The 21,648-nt window shown below is 41.9% G+C and overlaps 1 protein-coding gene across 28 annotated transcripts in view; it reads left to right on the plus strand.

Moving 5' to 3' along the window:
• Nucleotides 1–21,648, plus strand: part of St7 (suppression of tumorigenicity 7) — a 244,242-nt gene that overhangs the window by 16,180 nt on the left and 206,414 nt on the right. The window contains exon 1 of one of the 28 annotated variants that reach the window (XM_087656491.1): nt 18,365–18,653. In XM_087656491.1, coding sequence (XP_087512617.1) covers nt 18,632–18,653 — 22 coding nt within the window. In that variant the 5' untranslated portion in view covers nt 18,365–18,631. 28 annotated transcript variants of the gene reach the window in all.

Raw genomic sequence — 21,648 nt, forward strand, 5'->3', positions numbered from 1 at the left:
ATAGGTATCTTTTCTAGAAGCTTGTATCCTAGACTTGGCTTGCACACTAAAATAATAGATTAAGATATGAGAACATTTACCTTGCATATTTTTGTCAAGCTTGGAGAAGTTAGGGTAATGGGTTATTGATTATTTGGACTTGTACTACTAAATGTCTGGCTTCACTGAACATAAGATACTGTCCTCCAATAGTCTCGTTGTCATTGTAAAGGCATCTATAAAGGATTTTGAGATTTCCAAGAGAAAAAAGAATTAAACTTTTTTTTGAGGCTACTGTGGAACAGGGCAGTTGCTCATACATTATTCTAATTCATCATTTAAATATAGCTTCACTGTCCTCTTAATGATTCCTTCACTTCCCTGTGGGCTAAGATAAGCAACTGACAGACCCAGAATGCTTTTTTAGCACTTTGTCAGCTATGACTATTACAGCTTACAGCAGTTACTATATATCTTAGCAAAATAAGGCAACACACATCTGAGAGACCATTTATACTCCTCCTCTAAATTTTAGGAAACTGAATGTACACTCTTTATAGATATGCTCTGTGAATAATGCTAACTCTGGCTCCCAAGTCGATATCCAAATCTAATAAAAGATCTTAAGTTGTTAGTCTTTCAGAAGTGTTAAGCAAACTTGTGGAGATTGAAAAAAAAAAACTTCAAAGGAACTTGTAGGTCAGTGAGTATCTTAGGGTTTCTATTGCTGTGATAAAACATCACGGCTAAATGTAAATGTTGCTTTCATTTCCTCAGATGATGGAATCAGATGAAAGTTGTACCCAAGCTGTACAAATACACAGCTGGGGCTGAGCCCAGAGCATTTCTTTCTCTGTTCTATCCATCGGTAGGTCTAGGCCTAGAAGCTTCTAGTCTCCATACAGTCTAATCTTCCAAGCTGACTGATTCAATCTTGCTTCTCTCAGCTTCTGACTGAATTGCTCTCCCTGGCTTCATACTAACTTTGGCAATATTTCTAATCATTTGGTTCCTTCTCATTCTCTGGTTCATTCTGTCTTCATCTGTGTCTAGCTTGTTCTTTCTGCAACCTGTCCCTATAAAACTGTCCTGGTAAAACTGCTACACACACACACTACACACCACACTGCCTTCTTTTTTTTTTTTTTTACTCCCTTGTTGCTTTTAAGTAACCTATTTTTCCCATGCTTTTCTCCTGAGAGTTGGACATGATGTATCTTTGATTCATTCTGTCAAATCTTTTTCTGATTCGTCGCTTTGTCTGTTTCTCAATTAAGCATCACTTTCAAACATGGCTGCTCCCTTCTACAAACTATATTTATCTTCCTTGTTAGGGATTAAAGGTGTGTTCTAATGGCATGTCTGTACTTCAGCAAGATCACATTGTAATCCAGGGCATGTCTGCATTCTGACAAGATCACATATTTTGTTATGATCCCTTGCCAGAGCAGCCATGTTGCAGGATTAAAATTCCTTTATAGCTAAAAGCAACTTGTGTGTGTGTGTGTGTGTGTGTGTGTGTGTGTGTGTGTGTGTGTATGCACGCATGTGCATGCGTGCCTAGTGGTGGTGGTGGTGGTGGTTGGTTATTTTGAGCCAGGGTAGGAACTCAAGGCAGGAACCTGGAAGCAGGAGCTGATGCAGAGACCCTGGCGGAATGCTGCTTCAGGTCTTGGCTCAGTCTGCTTTCTAGTAGCACCCGGGACCACCCCCCTGAGGTGGCACTGCCCACAGTGAGCTTGGCCCCCACATGTTAACCACCAGTCAAGAACATGCACCAAAGGCTTGTCCACAGGCCAGTCTGTTGGGAGCATGGGTCAAGTTGACATAAAACTAGCCAGCCCAGTAAGCAAGACTTACATGTTTTATTTTTTTAAAGTTGAACAATTTAAGATGGCAAAAACAGAATAAAATGCCTGGAGTCACAGTTTCTTAATAAAAAAGTAACTTTTATACATAAGCAATTTGGATTTGGATTTATATATTCTCCTGCACTAGAGAATTTTTCCCCCAAGGGGTTGCTTTGTTTTGAAGTTGGTTGAGTTGTTGTTCTGAAGTAGTATTTTAATTAGCAATGGACAGCTGTAAAGCCTGCACCATAACAGTACCAACCCAGCAAGAGGTCTCCAGTGGAGTCATAGTCATACTTATATCTCAGAGGTAACAAATGGTTGTCTAATTGAACTAAAGACCCACTCAGAAGGTGGGAATTCATGTTTGGTGTTGTACACCTACCTCTGGCTGGAGAGGTCATGAACCGTAAGGACAGCCTAATATTTCCTAAATCAATATATCCTAAATACTCTAATGCTTACATGTAAGTGTAGCTCACCAAAGAAGGTTTTCCTTTCTTTTTCTTTTTTGTCTCAGCAGATGAAAACCATCACAGAAATGCATAACCAGTCAAAATGCAAATAAAAACAGACTATGGGGTTCCCATCTCCAGTTGATACTTATCTGCATCATAATCCCTATATAGAAGGCTCAGGGAACATTATGTAAGAACAGACAGAGAGGTTGTAAGAACAAGAGGACCATAATACCTGCTGCAAGACAGTGTCTTCTAAACATTACAGTAAAGCTACACCCATGAAATATCAACAATACAATTGCCTAAATAAGACAATTATATAATGACAACATCAGTTCCCATACTAACATTGATGGGGAAAATTCTACAAGGCCTTACCCCTAGATGAAGAGCAACAGGCAGTCAATGGCTGCTGAGGGAAAGAGAATTAGTTTTCTCGAGGGACAGTCCTTGTAGGTTATAAAGTTCCAAATGGTCAGCCATAAACACATGTACTTACAAGCAACACTAAATGAACCCAGTAGGGTGTGTGTGTGTGTGTGTGTGTGTGTGTGTGTGTGTGTGTGTGTGTATCAATTACAATTAAAGAAAAGATAATAAGTAATTTTAGAAAGAAGATTACTGTCTTTGTCACAGTTCTTTTACTGTCAAGACACACCATGACCAAGCATTTAATTAGGGTTTGCTTACAGTTTCAGAGGTTTAGTCTGTTATCACATGATTGCACCTATGGCTGTAGGGAAATAACAGAGAGACATATCTTTATCTGTTGGCAGAGAGAGAGAGAGAGAGAGAGAGAGAGAGAGAGAGAGACAGAGAGAGAGACAGAGAGAGAGACAGAGAGAGAGACAGAGAGAGACTGAGCCAGAGAGAGATGGCTTGGCCTTCTGAAACCTCAAAGCCAACCCTCACAGTTCTTCCAACAAGATCACACCTCCTTAACCTTTTCAAATAGTGCCATTCCCTGATGACTAAGCATTCAAATGTATGAGCCATTAGGGACCATTCTTTTTTTCTTTTTTTCTTTTTAGATATATTTCTTTACTTACATTTCAAATGTTATTCCCTTTCCTGGTTTTTTGTCCATAAGCCCCCCCATCCCCTATACGGGTATTCCCCCATCTATCCCCCTTATTGCACCCCCCCCACATTCTCCTGCACTGGGGGTCCAACCTTGGCAGGACCAAGAGCTTCCCCTTCCACTGGTGCCCAACAAGACTGTTCTCTGCTACACATGCAGTTGGAGCCCTGGGTCAGTCCATGTATAGTCTTTGGGTAGTGGTTTAGTCCCTGGAAGCTCTGGTTGGTTGGCATTGTTGTTCTTATGGATTGCAAGCTCCTTCAGCTCTTTCAATACTTCCTCTAATTCCCCCCAAGGGAGTCCTGTTCTCAGTTCGGTGGTTTGCTGCTAGCATTGACCTCTGTATTGGACATGCTCTGGATGTGTCTCTCAGGAGAGATCTATATCCAGTCCCTTTCAGCGTGCATTTTTTAGCTTCATCAATCTTATCTAGTTTTGGTGGCTGTATATATATGGGCCACATGTGGGGCAGACTTTGAATGGCCATTCCTTTAGTTGCTGCTCTAAACTTTGCTTCCATATCCCCTCCTACAGATATTTATTTTCCCCTTTTAAGAAGGAGTGGGAACATCCACATTTTGATCATCCTTCTTCTTGAGCTTCCTATGGTCTGTGGATTGCATCTTGGGTAATTTGAGCTTTTGGGCTAGTATCCACTTAGCAGTGAGTGCATACCATGTGTGTTTTTCTGTGATTGAGTTACCTCACTCAGGATGATATTTTCTAGTTCATTCCATTTGCCTATGAATTTCATGAAGTCATTGTTTTTGATAGCTGAGTAGTACTCCATTGTGTAGATGTACCACATTTTTTGAATCCATTCATCTGTTAAAGGGCATCTGGGTTCTTTCCAGCTTCTGGCTATTATAAATAAGGCTGCTATGAACATAGTGGAGCACGTGTCTTTGTTGTATATTGGAGCATCTTTTGGGTATATGCCCAGGAGAGGTATAGCTGGGTCCTCAGTTAGTGGAATGTCCAATTTTCTGAGGAACCCCCAGACTGATTTCCAGAGTGTTTGTACCAGTCTGCAATCCCACCAACAATGGAGGAGTGTTCCTCTTTCTCCACATCCTTGCCAGCATCTGCTGTCACCTGAGGTTTTGATCCTAGCCATTCTGACTGGTGTGAGGTAGAATCTCAGGGTTGTTTTGATTTGCATTTCCCTGATGACTAAGGATGTTGAACATTTCTTTAAGTGCTTTTTGGCCATTCGATATTCCTCTGCTGAGAATGTTTTGTTTAGCTCTGTACCCCATTTTTAATAGTGTTATTTGTCTCCCTGCAGTCTAACTTCTTGAGTTTTTTGTATATTTTGGATATTAGCCCTCCATCAGATGTAGGATTGGTAAAGATCTTTTCCCAATCTGTTGGTTGCTATTTTGTCCTAATGACAGTGTCCTTTGCCACACCAAAACAGAAGCTTTGCAGTTTTATGAGGTCCCACTTGTCGATTCTTGATGTTAGAGCATAAGCCGTTGGTGTTTTGTTCAGGAAATTTTCCCCAGTGTCCATGTGTTGGAGACTCTTCCCTACTTTTTCTTCTATTAGTTTGAGTATATCTGGTTTGATGTGGAGGTCCTTGATCCACTTGGACTTAAGCTTTGAACAGGGTGATAAGATAGGGACCATTCTTATTCAAACCAACTTAAATACCAGAGAAAAGAGATAAGAGAAAACCTTCAGTTTTGGTGGAGTTTGACCAAACTCTATCAAAACTTGACCCTGCCTAGCTCTAGGAGTATTTCGTAAATGTGGCAATGGGAAGTCTCGGGTGGCTCACAGAAGAGTAGATGAGGGAAAAGGCACAATCTGTTGACTCATATCTGTGCCCATTAATACAATTATTTAAAGTTTGATGGATTTTACTCATATAGGAAAGAATAGCACACTATGTAGGATTCAATAATAGCAGGGTGGCTCACACCTTTTAAGAAGTATAACATTTCCCAATCTGACAATTATTCATATTCCCTTTCATCTCTTAGAATTAAGCTGTATTTTAGAGCACTTTAAGAGTTACAGAAGAATTATGAGGATAGCATAGATTTCCTGCATGTTCCCACCCAGTGTGTACTGTTAGTAACATTGTATATGTCTCATAAGACAGCAAAATCATGGGTATTTGTTTCAGTGAATATATGGTAGTATTATTGGCTGAAGTTCGTATTTTGTTTAGATTTTTTGTTGTTCTTGTTTCTGTGTGATGCTCTTTTGTTGCTCCTGGGTACCATGTGCCATTTATCATAGTGGCGCGTCTCCTGAGACTGTCCTTGATTTTGAATGTCTTGACAGTTTTGAGGAGGATGGTTCAAGGTAGTGTTTGCTCTCCCCTCTGAGTTTTGTTTGTTAAATCATCTTGGCTTGTGGAGTTCGGGGAGAATAGCACAATGGTAATTGCCATTCACCCCAGCTGTCCTTCCTATTCCCCCTGGTTAAAGCTATATTCCCTTCACTTCTCCCATGATGCTCTCTGTGGAGAGGACTTACTCTGTGCAGGCAACCGTTAAAGAATAAAGACTGTTGTTTCCCATCACAGGAATGAGGGAAGAATACCCAAGCAAGAACAGGTAAAGGCTGCTTTTCATTCAGAGCTTGCTAACATGGGAGTTAGCGACTGTGACCTGTGCTTGGCAGAGATTCCAAGGCAGGCACAAGAACAGGAGCGTTGCATAGTGGGGAAAGCAGGGGAAGAATTGCTTTTGCTGGGATTGGAGGCTTTCATGTTGACCAAGTAGAAGTGGACATACACAGTGGTACAAATATGGTTTTATCTGGTCAGCCCTAAGTTAAACCTGGGAGTGGAAATCAGAGGAGGTACAAGGTGCTGACCATCCTGACCATCAGGCTACTTGGTTCAAAAGTTCTGTGCCTGGTGAATGAAGAAATTCTGACAACTAGACATAGAGAGGTGGCATAAGCAAAACTGCTTATTCTCTTTCTGGGGGCCGTAGTCCCAGATCAAGTCCTGGTGGACCTGGTGTCTGGTAAGGCCTGCTCCCTGCTTTGTAGATAACCATCTCCTGGCGCCCATACACGGTGGAAAGCAGAAGCAGAGGAAGTGAGCTTTCTGTGTGCAGTGTTGCTAACAGGCTCACCTGGGTGTGGAGCATGTAGGAACTCTACCGTCTTCCGTGCGTCACTTGTCTCGGCCTGCATGTGCAGCTTTGAGTTCATGGTGATGCGGTGTAGGGATGCCAGTGTCGACTTAGTTCCTTACGTCCTTTACCAAAATCACTGCACAGTGCTTTAAACTCCTTTCCCGTTATTTTAAGCAGGGCCAGGATTGAGCTGAGGCATGTGAGGTTGCCGAGCTGCAGTAAGCTCTTCTGTGAATGCTGCCTTCTCAAGACCCAAGCACTTCCAAAGCCCTGTCCCAGTCCAAGTGCTATCATATCTGTCGCTGCTTCTCATGTTACAAACGCCCACACAAAAGAGCTGAAGGCGTTACCTGCCCTGAACCTTACTAACAGTTGTTTAGCGTTTGGGACATTCACAACTCTAGTAGCCACATACAGTGTCTGAGTCAGCAGCTCATACACTTGTCTCGGCCTGCATGTGCAGCTTTGAGTTCACGGTGATGGATGCTGTGTAGGGTGCCAGTGTTGGCTTAGTTCCTCATGTCCTTTACCCAATTCACAGCGTGCTGCATGTCCATCTCCATTACTTTAAGCAGGGCCAGGACTAGGTTGAGGCATGTGAGATTGCTTAGCAACAGAGTCTACGAAGTTCTCACCTCTGAAAGTACAAGCTCAGTGCTCGAAGGACTCGACTCTGTTTAATTCCGGAGTCTACACACCTGGTACCACAGTTTTGTCTTCCTTGATTACAAATTATGTTTTATTTCTTCACGTTGGAGTTAGGATATTGTGTGGACTTTTTAAAGTTTATGTGTGTGAATAGTGGGTGTTTTCTTATTAAAATTTTTTATAGGCTGGAGGGTCTTTAAAATGATTGTTTATGAAGAGAGACGTTAAGACTGGGGAAAGCTGGAAGATTCACCATTTACAGTCCCTCACCACACAAGCATCATATCAGAGTGTGATCCCCAGAACCTACATGGTTGAAGGAGAAAAGTAACACCCAAGAGTTGTCCATCATCTCCACACATGTGCTGTGGCACTTATGTATCTTCTACCTCAGCTTCTGCCATAGTAAATAAAAACAAAATAAAATTTAAACTTAGTGTAGTAAGTCAGTAGGTATGTCTCGCTCCTTGTTCGCTCCTTGTTAATCTGTGGTCAGGAACTCACTTGACCTTAGCTGGACTCTTGACTGGGTTCTGGGTTTCAGTCTACAGGTCCAGTTGAGGTTGGCTCCTCCTCTCCTCTCAGATAAATTACTGAACAGGACATGTTCTTCTCATGGGAAGTGTTAGAAGAAAAAATGAAAATAGGAAGTTGGCCATACCAAAACACACACACACACACAAACAAACAAACAAACAAAATTTATATAGCCCACATTGGCTCAGATACTCCAGTCACTGGGGTCTTTCTTGTTTGATAATTTGAGGTTACAAAGTAATTTCCAAAGCTCACTGGAGTGGCTTTGGTGAATTTCTATACACACAGCCCAACAACTTCTTTATACTTCCTTCTCACTGCTAAGTCAAGACAAACAGGCCAGTCCTAAAGAGGTGAGTTTAATTTGCAACACAGAAGACTGACACCTTAGCTTCAAACTCTGTCTGGGCTGCTGTGTGGCTCAGGGATCACCACTTTAATAGGGGGGTTGGTAGTCCGTGGGGTTTTAGATGTGTCAGTCCTTGGTGATTTGGTGCATTCTTCTATATCAGTGCATTTTAGCCACTTAAATAGAGGAAGGTTTTTTGTTTCTTTGGTTGGTTTTGTGCCAGGAGCTTGGCTAAATATTCTGTGACTCCTTCTGGCGGCCTTATAACCATTGGCAAAACAGGTATAGATCTTTGGCAGACATCTTTGGCAGAGAAAGCAAGGAAGGACAGGAGGCCTGGGACTGGTTTCCTATCCGATAAAGGAGAGGCCATTTTCTTTCTTTCCTCAGAACTAACTTCTTTGTTTACTCACACACTCACATTAGACTTTTGTTTACTCTTGATGAAACAATTTTTTTCTTGACTTTGGAGAGTTTCCTTTGTGAGAGGTTGCTTCCTGATCCACACATGTGAACTCGCCTCACCTCAGTCCTCCTTTTGCTTTCAGGCACCAGTCTCCACAGGGGCTGGTGAAGACCCCATTTCTGATCCTAGACTGCAGTCCCAGAGAAGACAGCAAGAGGGAACCAGAGGGGCTGGAGATGCAGCTCAATGTTAGACCATTTTCCTATCATGTAGTCAGACCCTCAGTTTCATTTCTACAATCCCAGAACTGGGGGTGGAGGTGGAGAAGGAGCAAGGAAAATGAAGAAACAAAGGAAAACACAGACATACCAGGAAAGGTTCTAAGCAGCAGAATTTCATGAAGCAGTAATGTGGGAAACTAAGAGCTTACATAGGTGCTATGAAAATATTCATGCTTGGCGAAGAGAACCTTCCGTCAGTGAAGGTCCATCCAGAGACTGTAGTAAATTACTTGTTCAGCAGTGTGCTCAGGATAGTGAGAAAGAATTCATTATCAATAGCCACGGATCAGTTTGTGGTTTGAGACCTCTAGTTCAGGCTGTCTGCCTCCCGACAGAGTCAGCTCTTCTTGAGGAAACCCAAATAGAAGCATAGTGATCTCTATCCATTCCTCCCTTCACCTGCCTTCAGTTTGAAAATCCTGTCAAATTTACAGTGCGTCATGAGTCGCTCTTTAGTTCTTTCTTCTGCTTTTATTTCAACCCTTATAATCTTATTACACTAATCTCCTAGCCGGTCTTCCTGCCTCTAATCTCTCCTAATCTCTCCTGCAACTAGGATATTGTTTTCAAATCCTTTAATATCGTTCTGTTGCCTAGCAAACAAAATGCAGACTCTAAACCTGGGGTCTTAGACCTAATCTTCGGTGTCAGTGGACCAGGGCAGCTTGTTATTGCTTGACTTCCCTCCTGACTCCTCCCCACCTGAGGAATGTCTTATTCATATGTGACCATTCATCATGCTCGGAGTGATCACCTTACGAATTCTTCACCTTAGTTACTGTGAAGGCTGCTCCGTTCATCTTCAGTTCCTAGGGCTCTCCGAATCGCAATGCTTTCAAACACTGTGAGTCCTAAATGTCCCAGAATTAGCATGCCCCACTGTTTTCTAGCCACCCCCTGTCCTGTGTTTCCTGAGAGCCCTGCCTTTCCCTCCAGATTTATTTCTGATTGATGGTACATAGTCAGGCTGTCAGCCCTTAGCCTCTTCTCCCCAGTACATGATCTTGTGGAAAAGCTGAACTCTTTTATTTGGCACTGGTCCCAAAGAAAACAAATAGTTTATATGGACACCCCCCTCACAAGCTTGACATATTTTTTTTGTTAGAATTTTTATTTTAAGATCATTTCAAATTAAAAAAAATTTGAAATTTCATTTTAACCCCCCACCCCCACTCCATGAGGGAAAATACACACAGGATGTAGTTCAGTTTTATTGTGAAATATGTCAGTGTGTATTTTCTATATATAAAGATGTTTTGTTGCATAATCACAGGTAAGTATCCAAACGAGCATTAACTAATCAGACATTGGAACAGTACCACCACGTAAGTCTCTAATCTTGTTCAAGTCTCACCAGTGCCTCCAGGACTTGATTTAGAGTAGAGTATCCATTTACAATCTTGCACTGAAATGTCTTGTGTCTCTGAACCCGTCAATCTGAAAGTCCCTCTATCGCTTGGATTTTTATGGCTGGTACTTTTGAGGGCTTCAGGAGGTCATATTGTAGAGTCCCTCTAGTTTGTCCATTGTCCTTTGTCATTGAGTTGACTTGTTCATGTTTCCTTGGCTAGATTATGGCAGGAGAGGCTGTGCATTTCTCACTGTAGCACTAGATAGCACTTAGTTTTCACTTGTTCTGCGCTCATGATTCCCGTTTCTGTCACACAGCTAGGACTGAGTTTGCGAGTGGATTCTTTGCTGCACAGTTATTTCCTTCAGTAGTTAATGAGTACTTTTTTTTTTTTTTTGGTTCTTTTTTTCGGAGCTGGGGACCGAACCCAGGGCCTTGCGCTTCCTAGGTAAGCGCTCTACCACTGAGCTAAATCCCCAGCCCCTTAATGAGTACTTTTGGAAGGCCACTTCGAAACCCTGAAACTCTGCACCGACCTTAATATGTTCATTTAGTTCTTCATACCAGATAGACTCTTGGTTTCTTTCCCTTTCTGTTTAGTAGAGAGTAATTTGTTATTGTTTATTATCAGCAAGTTTCCCTATGTCCGTCTGGCTTGGCAATCACTGTGTAGCCCAGGTCAGACTGTGACAGTCCTCCTGCCTCAGTTTCCCAGATGCTGGGGTTATAGGATATGTCATCTTCCTGGCATCTTTTATCATTTTGATACTCAGTGGTCCCTGAGCTCTATGGGTAGTGTAATATTTTTATTCATTTTTTTTTGTCTTTTTTGTTTTGTTTGGTTTTTGAGACAGGATTTTATGTAGCCTAGGTTGGATTGGAGTTTTCTGTGTCACCTTGGATGATCTTGAATACATGATCTTTCAGTTTTTTTTCTTTTTTCTTTTTTTTCGAGCTGGGGACCGAACCCAGGGTCTTGTGCTTGCTAGGCAAGCGCTCTACCACTAAGCTAAATCCCCAACCCCGATCTTTCAGTTTTAATGTCCCTAAGTGCTGGGATTACAGGCTGGTACCACTAACATACCCAGCCAGTGGGACATGATTTGAACACAGTTATTTTCTGAGATATTCGGTCTCCTTGTCACCAGCAATTTCTGATGGGTCCCTATTTATATTTGTTTTGGAGAAAAATATTTAGAAGAGATGATCTGGGCACAAGAAATTGCCATTTGGAAGTTGTCATTTCTAGTTCTTAATAGTGAAGATTCCTATAAATGAAAACACATACAGACAGACAGACAGACACACACACACACAGAGACAGAGACAGAGACAGAGACAGACAGAGAAACAGAGACAGAGATAGAGACAGAAACAAAGAAACAAAAGAGACAAAGACAGGAAGAAAGAGACTAACAGACACACACATACAGAGTGTTACATGGAGAGATTGTTTTCTTATCAGTCTAGTCCTTGTTTATCGGTTCTCTGTGTTCCTTTACAAGTGAAGAAATGAGGATTGTCCTTAGTATATTTACTTACTGCTTATCTGTGTGTAACCCGTGTCTGTCTTTTCTCTTATTCTAGCTTTGACATACTTGATCTCTTTGTAGCTTCACTGAGAATCAGTACTCATGGGGTGGGAGGTTGGGTGCTAGCACACAGTGTTCTCTCTTTCTTTCTTCTCTGGCACACGGGTGTCCTCCTCAACACATGGACTCCACTTGCGGTCTCTTGCTCTAGCCCGCTTAGGCTCTAGTCCTTCAGCAGGGCTGCATCCGTGCATAGATGCTGTCTTAGGGTCTCTATTGCTGTGAAGAGACACAGTGACCACAGCAGCTCTTATGACGGAAACCATTTAATTGGTGCTGGCCTATATTTCACGGGTTTAGTCCATTTAGTGGCATGCAGCATGGCAGCCTACAGGCACACACGGTGCTGGAGAGGTAGCTGAGAGTTCTACATCTAGGTCAGCAGGCAGCAGAAAGAGAAAGTGACACTGAGCCTGGCTTGAGTTTCTGAAATCTTAAAGCCCATCCCCACTGACACACTTCTTCCAACCAGGCCATACCTCCTAGTAGTGCCAGTCCCTGAGCCTATGAGGCCTTTTCCATTCAACCCACCACGCAAGCTGATGCTCTCTTTAACTTTCTCTGCACTTCCTTGCTGTCTGTACCCATCAGTCTCTGTTCTGATGTTTACAAAGATGCCTGTCCCTAGTGATCCCCCTACAGGGCACAAAACTAACATTTCTAGGAAGGGGAAGAGGAAGGCCTACTTTCCCTTCTCGTTCTTCTTTCTCTTTAACTTGTAAGTCTTGACAATCTGTTTTCTGGTTAATATAGATTTGGGGTTGCATTTATTCATTATTGTTCATTTACAAAAATTAGTGGTTCTGAGTTTCAGACCTGGGTCATTGGGCAACATAGACAGGCCCTACTACTGAACAAGTCCCATTTCTGGAATTTAGAAAGTGTTGTCCTCTTTCATTTAGCTGTGTCATTGTATGTGTTCCACCTCTCAGTTCTTAGTGTGGGATTGGTCTAACTCTATAAATAAGAGAGAATTCGAAGAATGGAACCATACTGGAAAGATTCTGTATCCTGAAAGCAAGTCCCAACCTACACCCATCTATCTCAGGAAGGGAGAGAGGCAAAGATACTTTTGGATATAAATGTTCGAATAATAACCCACAAAGGCCTCTCTTGTGAAGTGGACAACCTTTTTTGTTTTTTTTTTAATCTCTGGGAAACATTTCCTCATTGCTGGAAGCAGGTTAGAAATTAATCAGACTCTTCCCACGTGGCAGAAGGATCTACTGGTCTGTCAACTTTTCCACTAAGAAACAAAAGTTACTTGAGGAACGGGAGTTGCAGGCTCCATGAGAGGAAGTCTTGTCTGTGAGGACACTTGTGGTCCCAGCCACACGGTGTCCAGCTCCAAGAGGCTTGAGTTATACTGTTTGCTAACCTTGGTTTTTACTTAGACATGATCAAAAACTCCGAGATCTCACCTCACCAGGTTCCAGACTAAGGTAGGCCTGTCTTTAGCTAGCATGTGGTTCTTTCAGTCTGAGAGATTTGCTGATATTTAGCCAAGTATAGTATAGGCATATTATACATAGCCTAATGTGTATTTTTTAGACACCCCACTTACTGCTTTACCTGATTTACCCACATTTGAGGACACAGTAATAGATAATTAACATATGAATGATGGCTCTATCATTTAATGCCTATGCTATTTAAATTATTAAATACTTGAGGGTCAGTTTCTTAGATAGTGGCTGATTTGATAATTGACTTACTGGTTACTGCAAGGATTAAGTAGATCATAACATATGTAATTGGGACCCCTGTCCATGACCTAGTGCAGACATTGTTTACACTCTTCTACTTCAAGGAGTTCCTAGGATGCCAAGTCAGCCAGCACTGCTCTGTCCTGTCATTGCAGACACTTTGCCGTTGTCTGACACCTGGCCTTCCCTTGGAAACAGCAGCTACTGATTAAATTTGTTAACAAAATTGGGTCCTGAACAAGAGCTGTCTGTGATTTGGGTTTGGATCCTAAATCCTTTGCATCTACCACACCCAGAGCCAGTAACTCCTCTTGCCACTAGATGGTGCTTGTCCGTGAATCTGTGAGTCTCTCCTAAGGGAGCCTGTATTGTTTGGGGGGAAAACCTTTTGTAGGTCTTTGAGAATTATGTAATGGTGTTGTTACTCATGCTTACCCCGGTGATGAGGTGTTTTTATGGCTGAAGTGCTGTAGGGTAGGGGCAAACAGCTGAGAATTTAAAACTTCCGCTTGACCATTCTGCTAATCATTGCTTCTCTGGTCTACCTTCCCAGCCCCTAAGTGTAAGGGTGAGATGTTTAAAACAAACAAAAGAATGAGAGGAGGAAATGAAATAACAGGGTTATGACATTCATATTTTAGAGATGCCTTCACAATTGGAATGAGGCTAATTCCTGGGTTAGTTAGAACTATCAGAGTTACAAACCGAGCGTACAGTCTGAAGGCTTCTTCTCCCATATAATTTCCCCTTGATTTTTCAGTATGGTCAGGAAAATACAGCAAATACTTCACCCTGAGACCTATTGATAGTGGATAATCAGCATAGTGTACACTCAAGGAGCACACATCACTCTGGGTTAGTGATTCCTTTAAAAAAATGTGAAGTGATTTCTGCATTATCTCTTGATAACTTTCCGGGGACAGTTACCAGGCCTGACTCACTTGAAGATGTACAGGTAAGACCTGGCCCCTTGCTTGCGTAAAGGTAGGAATACTTAACTATATTTGGCTGAGGTTAGTTGATCTGACAGATATAGTATATGAAAAATAAGGGAAAAATTACCAAAGGTTGTGGCTTAGATGCTTTTAGATGGTCTGAAATGGGAAGCCTGTGAGATATTTCCTTCTCACCATATTTTCATGGACAGAGACATAACCAGTCAGGGACTTAATAGTTTGGTAAGTAGATAATTTACATTTTTTTGGAATTTACCAAGTAGAACTCAGAATAGATATGGCACATGTGAATAGAGTCTGTTATGTTTAAAAAAGTGAAAAAGTAGAGCCTAATGGAAAGCTGAAGAATGTGCTAGACATGATGGAACCGAGAACGTCTCCAGGCATCAACACAGCGAAAAGCTGGGGACAGTTTCCTCAGAATCTGGGAATAGTTCTCAGAATGAATGCTTTCCAGTTACTTCGGTTTTTACTGTTGCCACTGTCCTTATTTCTTAAATGGCTGTCCCACTACTGGTCTTAGAGAAAGTGAACTCCTATGCCCCAAACCCTGCTGGCATCAGATAGGATAGGGGAGAGAAGTGGTAGGGACAGGTTCTGGGTGGATGCTCAGATCTTCACACTGAAGGATCAGCGAGGAGTTGGGAGTATGAGTTAGAGGTAGAGAGAGAGTAGATTTTTGGACACAATCAGCTCACTGGTATGTTTAAGGTCCCCAGAGTAGATTAATTACTCCTGAGGTAGTTTTACACAGAAAGTGTTAAATTGCATTCTAAGCTTTCTTTTCTTTTTCTTGCTCTTGATATTTTTTTATTTTATTAATTTTTTATTAGATATATTTCTTTACTTACATTTCAAATGTTATTCCCCTTCCCGGTTCCTGTCCATAAGCCCCCCTCCCTCCCCTCCCCCTCCCCCATACAGGTATTCCCCCCATACATCCCCCTTACTGCCCCCCTCATATTCCTCTACACTGGGGGTCCAACCTTGGCAGAACCAAGGGCTTCCCCTTCCACTGGTGCCCCAACAAGGCTATTCTCTGCTACATATGCAGTTGGAGCCCTGGGTCATGTATAGTCTTTCGGTAGTGATTTAGTCCCTGAAAGCTCTGGTTGGTTGGCGTTGTTGTTCTTATGGGGTTGCAAGCTCCTTCAGCTCTTTCAATACTTCCTCTAGTTCCCCCCAATAAGTGGATATTAGCCAAAAAGCTCGAATTACCCAAGATGTAATCCACAGACCACAGGAAGCTCAAGAAGAAGGATGACCAAAATGGGGATGCTCCCACTCCTTCTTAAAAGGGGAAAAATATCCATAGGAGGGGATATGGAAGCAAAGTTTAGAGCAGTGACTCAAGGAATGGACATTCAGAGCCTGCCCCACATGTGGCCCAGATATATATATATATCTCCACCAAAACTAGATAAGATTGATGAAGCTAAAAAGTGCGTGCTGAAAGGGACTGGATATAGATCTCTCCTGAGAGACACTTCCAGAGCACATTGAATACAGAGGTCAATGCTAGCAGCAAATCACTGAACAGAGAACATTCTAAGCTTTCTAATGCAAAGTGTTTGGGAAGATGTGGAAGAACCAGTCAAGAAAACAAAAGGAAAGGAAGGAAGAAAGGAAGGAAGAAAGGAAGGAAGGAAGGAAGGAAGGAAGGAGAGAGGAAGGAAGGAAAGAAGGGAAGAAAGAAGAAAAAGAAAGAAAAAGAAAGAAGGAGAAATAAATAAATAAATAAAGAAAGAAAGAAAGAAAGAAAGAAAGAAAGAAAGAGAAAGAAAGAAGGAAGGAAGCAGTAAAGTCTTCTGGTAAGAATTATGCTCATTTTGAGCGTTCAAATGGTCTGCCTGTCCACATTGCCAATCTCCAGCTTCCCATCCTCCATACACCAGTATCATCTCTTTCAGGTCCCTGCTTCCTCAACAGAACACTACCCAACAGGCAGGATTCTGGTGCGATCCGAGGCGGGTGTGATAGTGCACACCATTAGTCCCGTCACTCAGGAGGCAGGGCAGATCTATGTGAGTTTGAGGCCAGCCTGGCCTACAGACTGAGTTCCATGACAGCCAGAACTATACAGTTGGACCTGTGTCAAACAAACAAGCAAAACCAACACACAGTCTGATCCTCTGCCTTCTCTTCTTATAGACAAGTAGAAAACACATTATTTGATGAACTGAGCTGGACAGAAGTCTCAGTGTATAAGAGTGCTTGTTGCACAAAGTGCATGTGCCCACATGAACAGCTCAGCTTGACTGTGTGATGTCCACCCCGGTTAGTTGATGAGTGGTAGAGAGGATTCTTCCTGGATGCTAGCTTAGCTGAAAACCGAGCTCCAAGGTCAGTGAGAGACCTGTTTCAAGGCCCACCCCAGTGTTTCTCTGGGTATGTGCAGTCCTGAGGGGTCCTCAGTTACTCTCCACCTTATTCAGCGGAGCAATGTTTTCTCCATTGGATCTAGAACTTGCCATCATGGGCTAATCTCGCTAGCCAGCTTGCTTCTCATCTCCACTTTCCCAGCTCTGAAGTTAGAAGGTGACCTACCTGGCACTTACGTGGGTGTTGGGGACCTGATCTCTGGTGCTGCTTGTTACCAGCACTTTATCCATTGACCGTCTCCCCAGCCCCAGTGTGTTTTTATATACAAAACATAACAGGCTTCCCAACTAGAGAAACCACTGCCACTCTTTGGGAAAGTTACCCTGAAATGACTAGATTTATCTGAGAGGGTGTAATTTACTTTCAAACCTCGGACTCATTGTTTTTAGATGAAAAGAAACCCTCGGTGATGTTTTTGTGTACTAGACTATGAAAATGAATTCTGCAAGACGTTAGAGGAAATATGTCGACTTGAAACGTTCTCTCAGATACCACAATAAAAAAGGGGAAGTAGATGTATGGTTATGGATGAAAATTTAGTAATATTTATGTTGAGAAATCAATTCTTGGAATAAAAGTAATATGTCTTCATTTAAGTAAACATAATGTTTCCCCATTTCAATAAGTGACTGGAGATTTCATTACAGACTTGTCATTTTCTGTTTGTTCATTTAGATTCACTTTTCAACTTAAAATTTATCATAGGTATTTATTGTACAGGGTGTCATGTAAGAACATTTTCATGCACACGTATATTATATAGTTAAGAGATGCTCTGCTCTACTAGTTCATACTTTCTTTAGTTTCCCTCCCCCAGGAGTCCCCTTTGTTGTTTCCCTGGACAGTGTTTTGTGTGTGTGTGTGTGTGTGTGTGTGTGTGTGTGTGTGTGTGTATCAGTAGAAATACAGATTAACACTAGATTGACATTCCATTTACCTTGGTTAGATTGGAAATCAATAAGAACATAGACGATAAAAATATTAGTGAGGATGTGGACAGAAGGAAACCTTCAGGTGGGAATGTAAACTTGTCTAGCCAGTACAGAATATCAATATAAAAGTTAATCACAAAATTAAAAACAGATTCTCCTTGTGACTCAGTTATTCCACTCCTGTGTATGTATGAAAAGGACTCCAAGTCAATGGATCACAGAGATTTTCTACCTTTTCATTTATTTAATAAAAGTTTTGTTATTTTAACTTCACGTGTGTGTGTGTGTGTGTGTGTGTGTGTGTGTGTGTGTGTGTGTGTGTGCAAACTGAAGAATGTTGGTTTATAGGAGTTACAGCAGAGTCCTTGCCCTCAGTCTGGAGCTGGTGTCCTCTTGGGGAAAGCAAGTGCTGCTTCTGTGCTGCTGAGCCATCTGCCTAGCCATGAGAGTTCCTGAGTCATAGTTATGGGCTGGATTGTTGGTGTTTTGAGAAGGGAAGAGGTCTCTGTTACTTATAATGGACTTACACTTATACCCCCTTCCTCAGCTCCTGAGACTGCATTACAGTCGTGTACCACCATGTCTGGCTCTGCATTTTAAATCTCTCTCTCTAGATGCCTATTGGCTAAGACGGGTTTCAAAAATAACTTTAATGCCCTCACGATGGGAGAGACAAGAAGCCAAAGAGCAGTGACTTTGGAACTTTTTTCTGGCTGTTTACTTTCCCCTTAAGTGGCCATCCAGTATCCTGTATTATCTTCATTTGCATTTGCAGCTAGCTATGTAGCTTTGCAAAATGACTGATGTGGTAACAGAAACTTCTAAGTTTTGGGGCACTAGGAAGACTAGTGAATGCATCAGAAGCTTGGGAACTTCCCACCAGAGGCCATACGGAGACGCATATAGGGTCTTTGTGCTGTCATAATGACTGGACAGCATCACGGGACATTGATGCCTAGGGACTAGGACTGTGCACTGTTTAGTCTTATCTCGCTCATTTACAGCATCCTCTTGGAGGAATGCTGGTGACTGTTTTTGAAGGTAAGAATTTTATTAAAATTTAGTGAAAGAATCTTATTAAAGTTTTGAAAAACTCCTATATTTGGTTATCGTTCCCCCAGATTTTTGTGTAAGAATTTTCTATGCTATAGCTTGGGTCATATAATTAGTAGAGTATTTTAAAGTTGGTGCTGAAAAACTATTGATTTTTTTTTTTGGAGTAGACACCAATATCATGTATGATATGGTATCATATACTGATACGGTATCAACTGTGCTTAAAAACCCAGGGAAATGAGTGAAACAAATGTGTTCTTTAGGTAGGGGGAAAAGAGCAGGGGTGGAGGTATGGGTTTCCTGTTTGTTGAAACCTCCAGCAGCTACTATTTATATCTGTTTCAGAGGACAAATTGCACTAGTAGTAGTATGTTGTGTACGAGTGTATCTATAAACTGTACTTTCAAGTTTCCAGGCTACCTTCTTCAAAGAACATCCTAGGAAAGAAAGTACCAATGCTCAGCAAGGCTGAGCATTTCCTGCTTTCTGTTGTGATGTGGACTTGAGGTGTCTGCGGTGAACTGGACCTTTTACCTGATAGGTCAGCTTCAGTGAGAAGCTTCATGTGTGTGGGAGTCATGTGTGAGTGAGGTCATCCAGTTGTAGGGCAGGTGGTGGTACTTTTAGAGGCATCAGTGTTAGATGTTAGAAGATCCCACGAGCCTTTGGGGATTTCCTGAGTCAAATCTGGAAGAAGGCATTGCCTCTGTAACTCATTTAACCAGTGATGGTCTCAGGACTATTTCCACTTTTTGGGCAATTTATTTATGATAGAGTGATAATTGTGTTTACAACAACGATTGTGCTAATATCAATATAGGCTATATATTTCATAAAAGGGCAGAGGTGACCATTTTCTTATCCCCCACTCAATAACACAGTAATTATATGACTCTTACTTTATTCTAACTAAATACAATTGGAATTTCAGCTATACCTGGAGAAAGAGTATAATAAAAATATATGGAAATCTACTTTATACATATAATTTACACTGTAAATCAATTAAGATTTATTATTTTTGTATTTCAGGCTTATAATGTAGTATTTGGTTATGTTTTCAGGTTTCATTTAATTAATTCCAATTGATAGCTTGATATATTTTAGTGTATTATACTTCAAATTACAGCCAGTTATGCCATCTGTATGTTTTAGCTTACTCTGTATTGGAGTGGCAGTGTTCAATATCCCTCTCTCCCTCCTCCCAACCTTCCTACATACATGTTAAAGGTAGAATACTTTAGGAGCTATTGATTGAATGAAAAAATTCTCCAAATCAAATACATAGAACATAAAATCTATTATGTTATGGCCAACATCAGATGCATGTACTGATTTTGACTTTAACGATATGAATTGTTCCCTTGTGGTCTACTGGGATTTGTTAAAAAGGTTTCTGAAGAGGATATGTAAATGTTGTTTGCAAGCTCTAGTAGCTGCTGACCTGAGTTTCTTTGCTAGGTGACTACAATCTGTTTAGAGCTCTCTCTCTCTCTCCCTTTTAGTTTCTGTTGTCTCTAAGGTCAGAAACTCTCTTTTTTCACTAATTAATTTATTCATTTACTTTTTACAGCCTGGTCAGACCTTCCTCTCCCTTCTCTCCTTCCAGTCCCTCCCTCTGTCCTATGTCCCCCTCCTTTTCTCCTTAGAGAAGGGGAGACCTTCCATGGATATCACCCAGCTTGGCATGTGAAGTTGTAGTAGTACTCGGGGGGATCATCTTCTATGAGGTTAGACAGTGCTGTCCAGTTAGGGGAAATGGATCCAAAGGCAGGCAACAGAGTCAGAGACAGCCCCTGCTCCTGCTGTTAGAATGAGTACCAAGTTGTACATCTGTGACATATGTGTAGGGAGCCTAGGTCCATCACATGCATGCTCTCTGGTTGGTGGTTCAGTCTCTGGGAGACCCTTTGTGCCCGATTCTGTAGGTTTTCCTGTGCATCTTTTCACATTCTTTTTTTTTTTATTAACTTGAGTATTTCTTATATACATTTCGAGTGTTATTCCCTTTCCTGGTTTCCGGGCAAACATCCCCCTCCCCCCTCCCCTTCCTTATGGGTGTTCCCCTCCCAACCCTCCCCCCATTGCCGCCCTCCCCCCAACAAGCTAGTTCACTGGGGGTTCAGTCTTAGCAGGACCCAGGGCTTCCCCTTCCACTGGTGCTCTTACTAGGATATTCATTGCTACCTATGAGGTCAGAGTCCAGGGTCAGTCCATGTATAGTCTTTAGGTAGTGGCTTAGTCCCTGGAAGCTCTAGTTGCTTGGCATTGTTGTACTTTTGGGGTCTCGAGCCCCTTCAAGCTCTTCCAGTTCTTTCTCTGATTCCTTCAACGGTGGTCCTATTCTCAGTTCAGTGGTTTGCTGCTGGCACTCGCCTCTGTATTTATTGTATTCTGGCTGTGTCTCTCAGGAGCGATCTACATCCGGCTCCTGTCAGCCTGCACTTCTTTGCTTCATCCATCTTGTCTAATTGGATGGCTGTATATGCATGGGCCACATGTGGGGCAGCCTCTGAATGGGTGTTCCTTCTGTGTCTGTTTTAATCTTTGCCTCTCTATTCCCTGCCAAGGGTATTCTTGTTCCCCTTTTAAAGGAGGAGTGAAGCACTCACATTTTGATCATCCGTCTTGAGTTTCATTTCTTCTAGGCATCTAGGGTAATTCAAGCATTTGGGCTAATAGCCACTTATCAATGAGTGCATACCATGTGTGTTTTTCTGTGATTGGGTTACCTCACTCAGGAAGATATTTTCCAGTTCCGACCATTTGCCTACGAATTTCATAAAGTCATTGTTTTTGATAGCTGAGTAATATTCCATTGTGTAGATGTACCACATTTTCTGTATCCATTCCTCTGTTGAAGGGCATCTGGGTTCTTTCCAGCTTCTGGCTATTATAAATAAGGCTGCGATGAACATAGTGGAGCACGTGTCTTTTTTATATGTTGGGGCATCTTTTGGATATATGCCCAAGAGAGGTA

The sequence above is a fragment of the Rattus norvegicus genome, chromosome 4 (assembly GCF_021556685.1).
Source record: "Rattus norvegicus strain SHRSP/BbbUtx chromosome 4, alternate assembly SHRSP_T2T, whole genome shotgun sequence".
NCBI classification, from domain to species: Eukaryota; Metazoa; Chordata; class Mammalia; order Rodentia; family Muridae; genus Rattus; species Rattus norvegicus.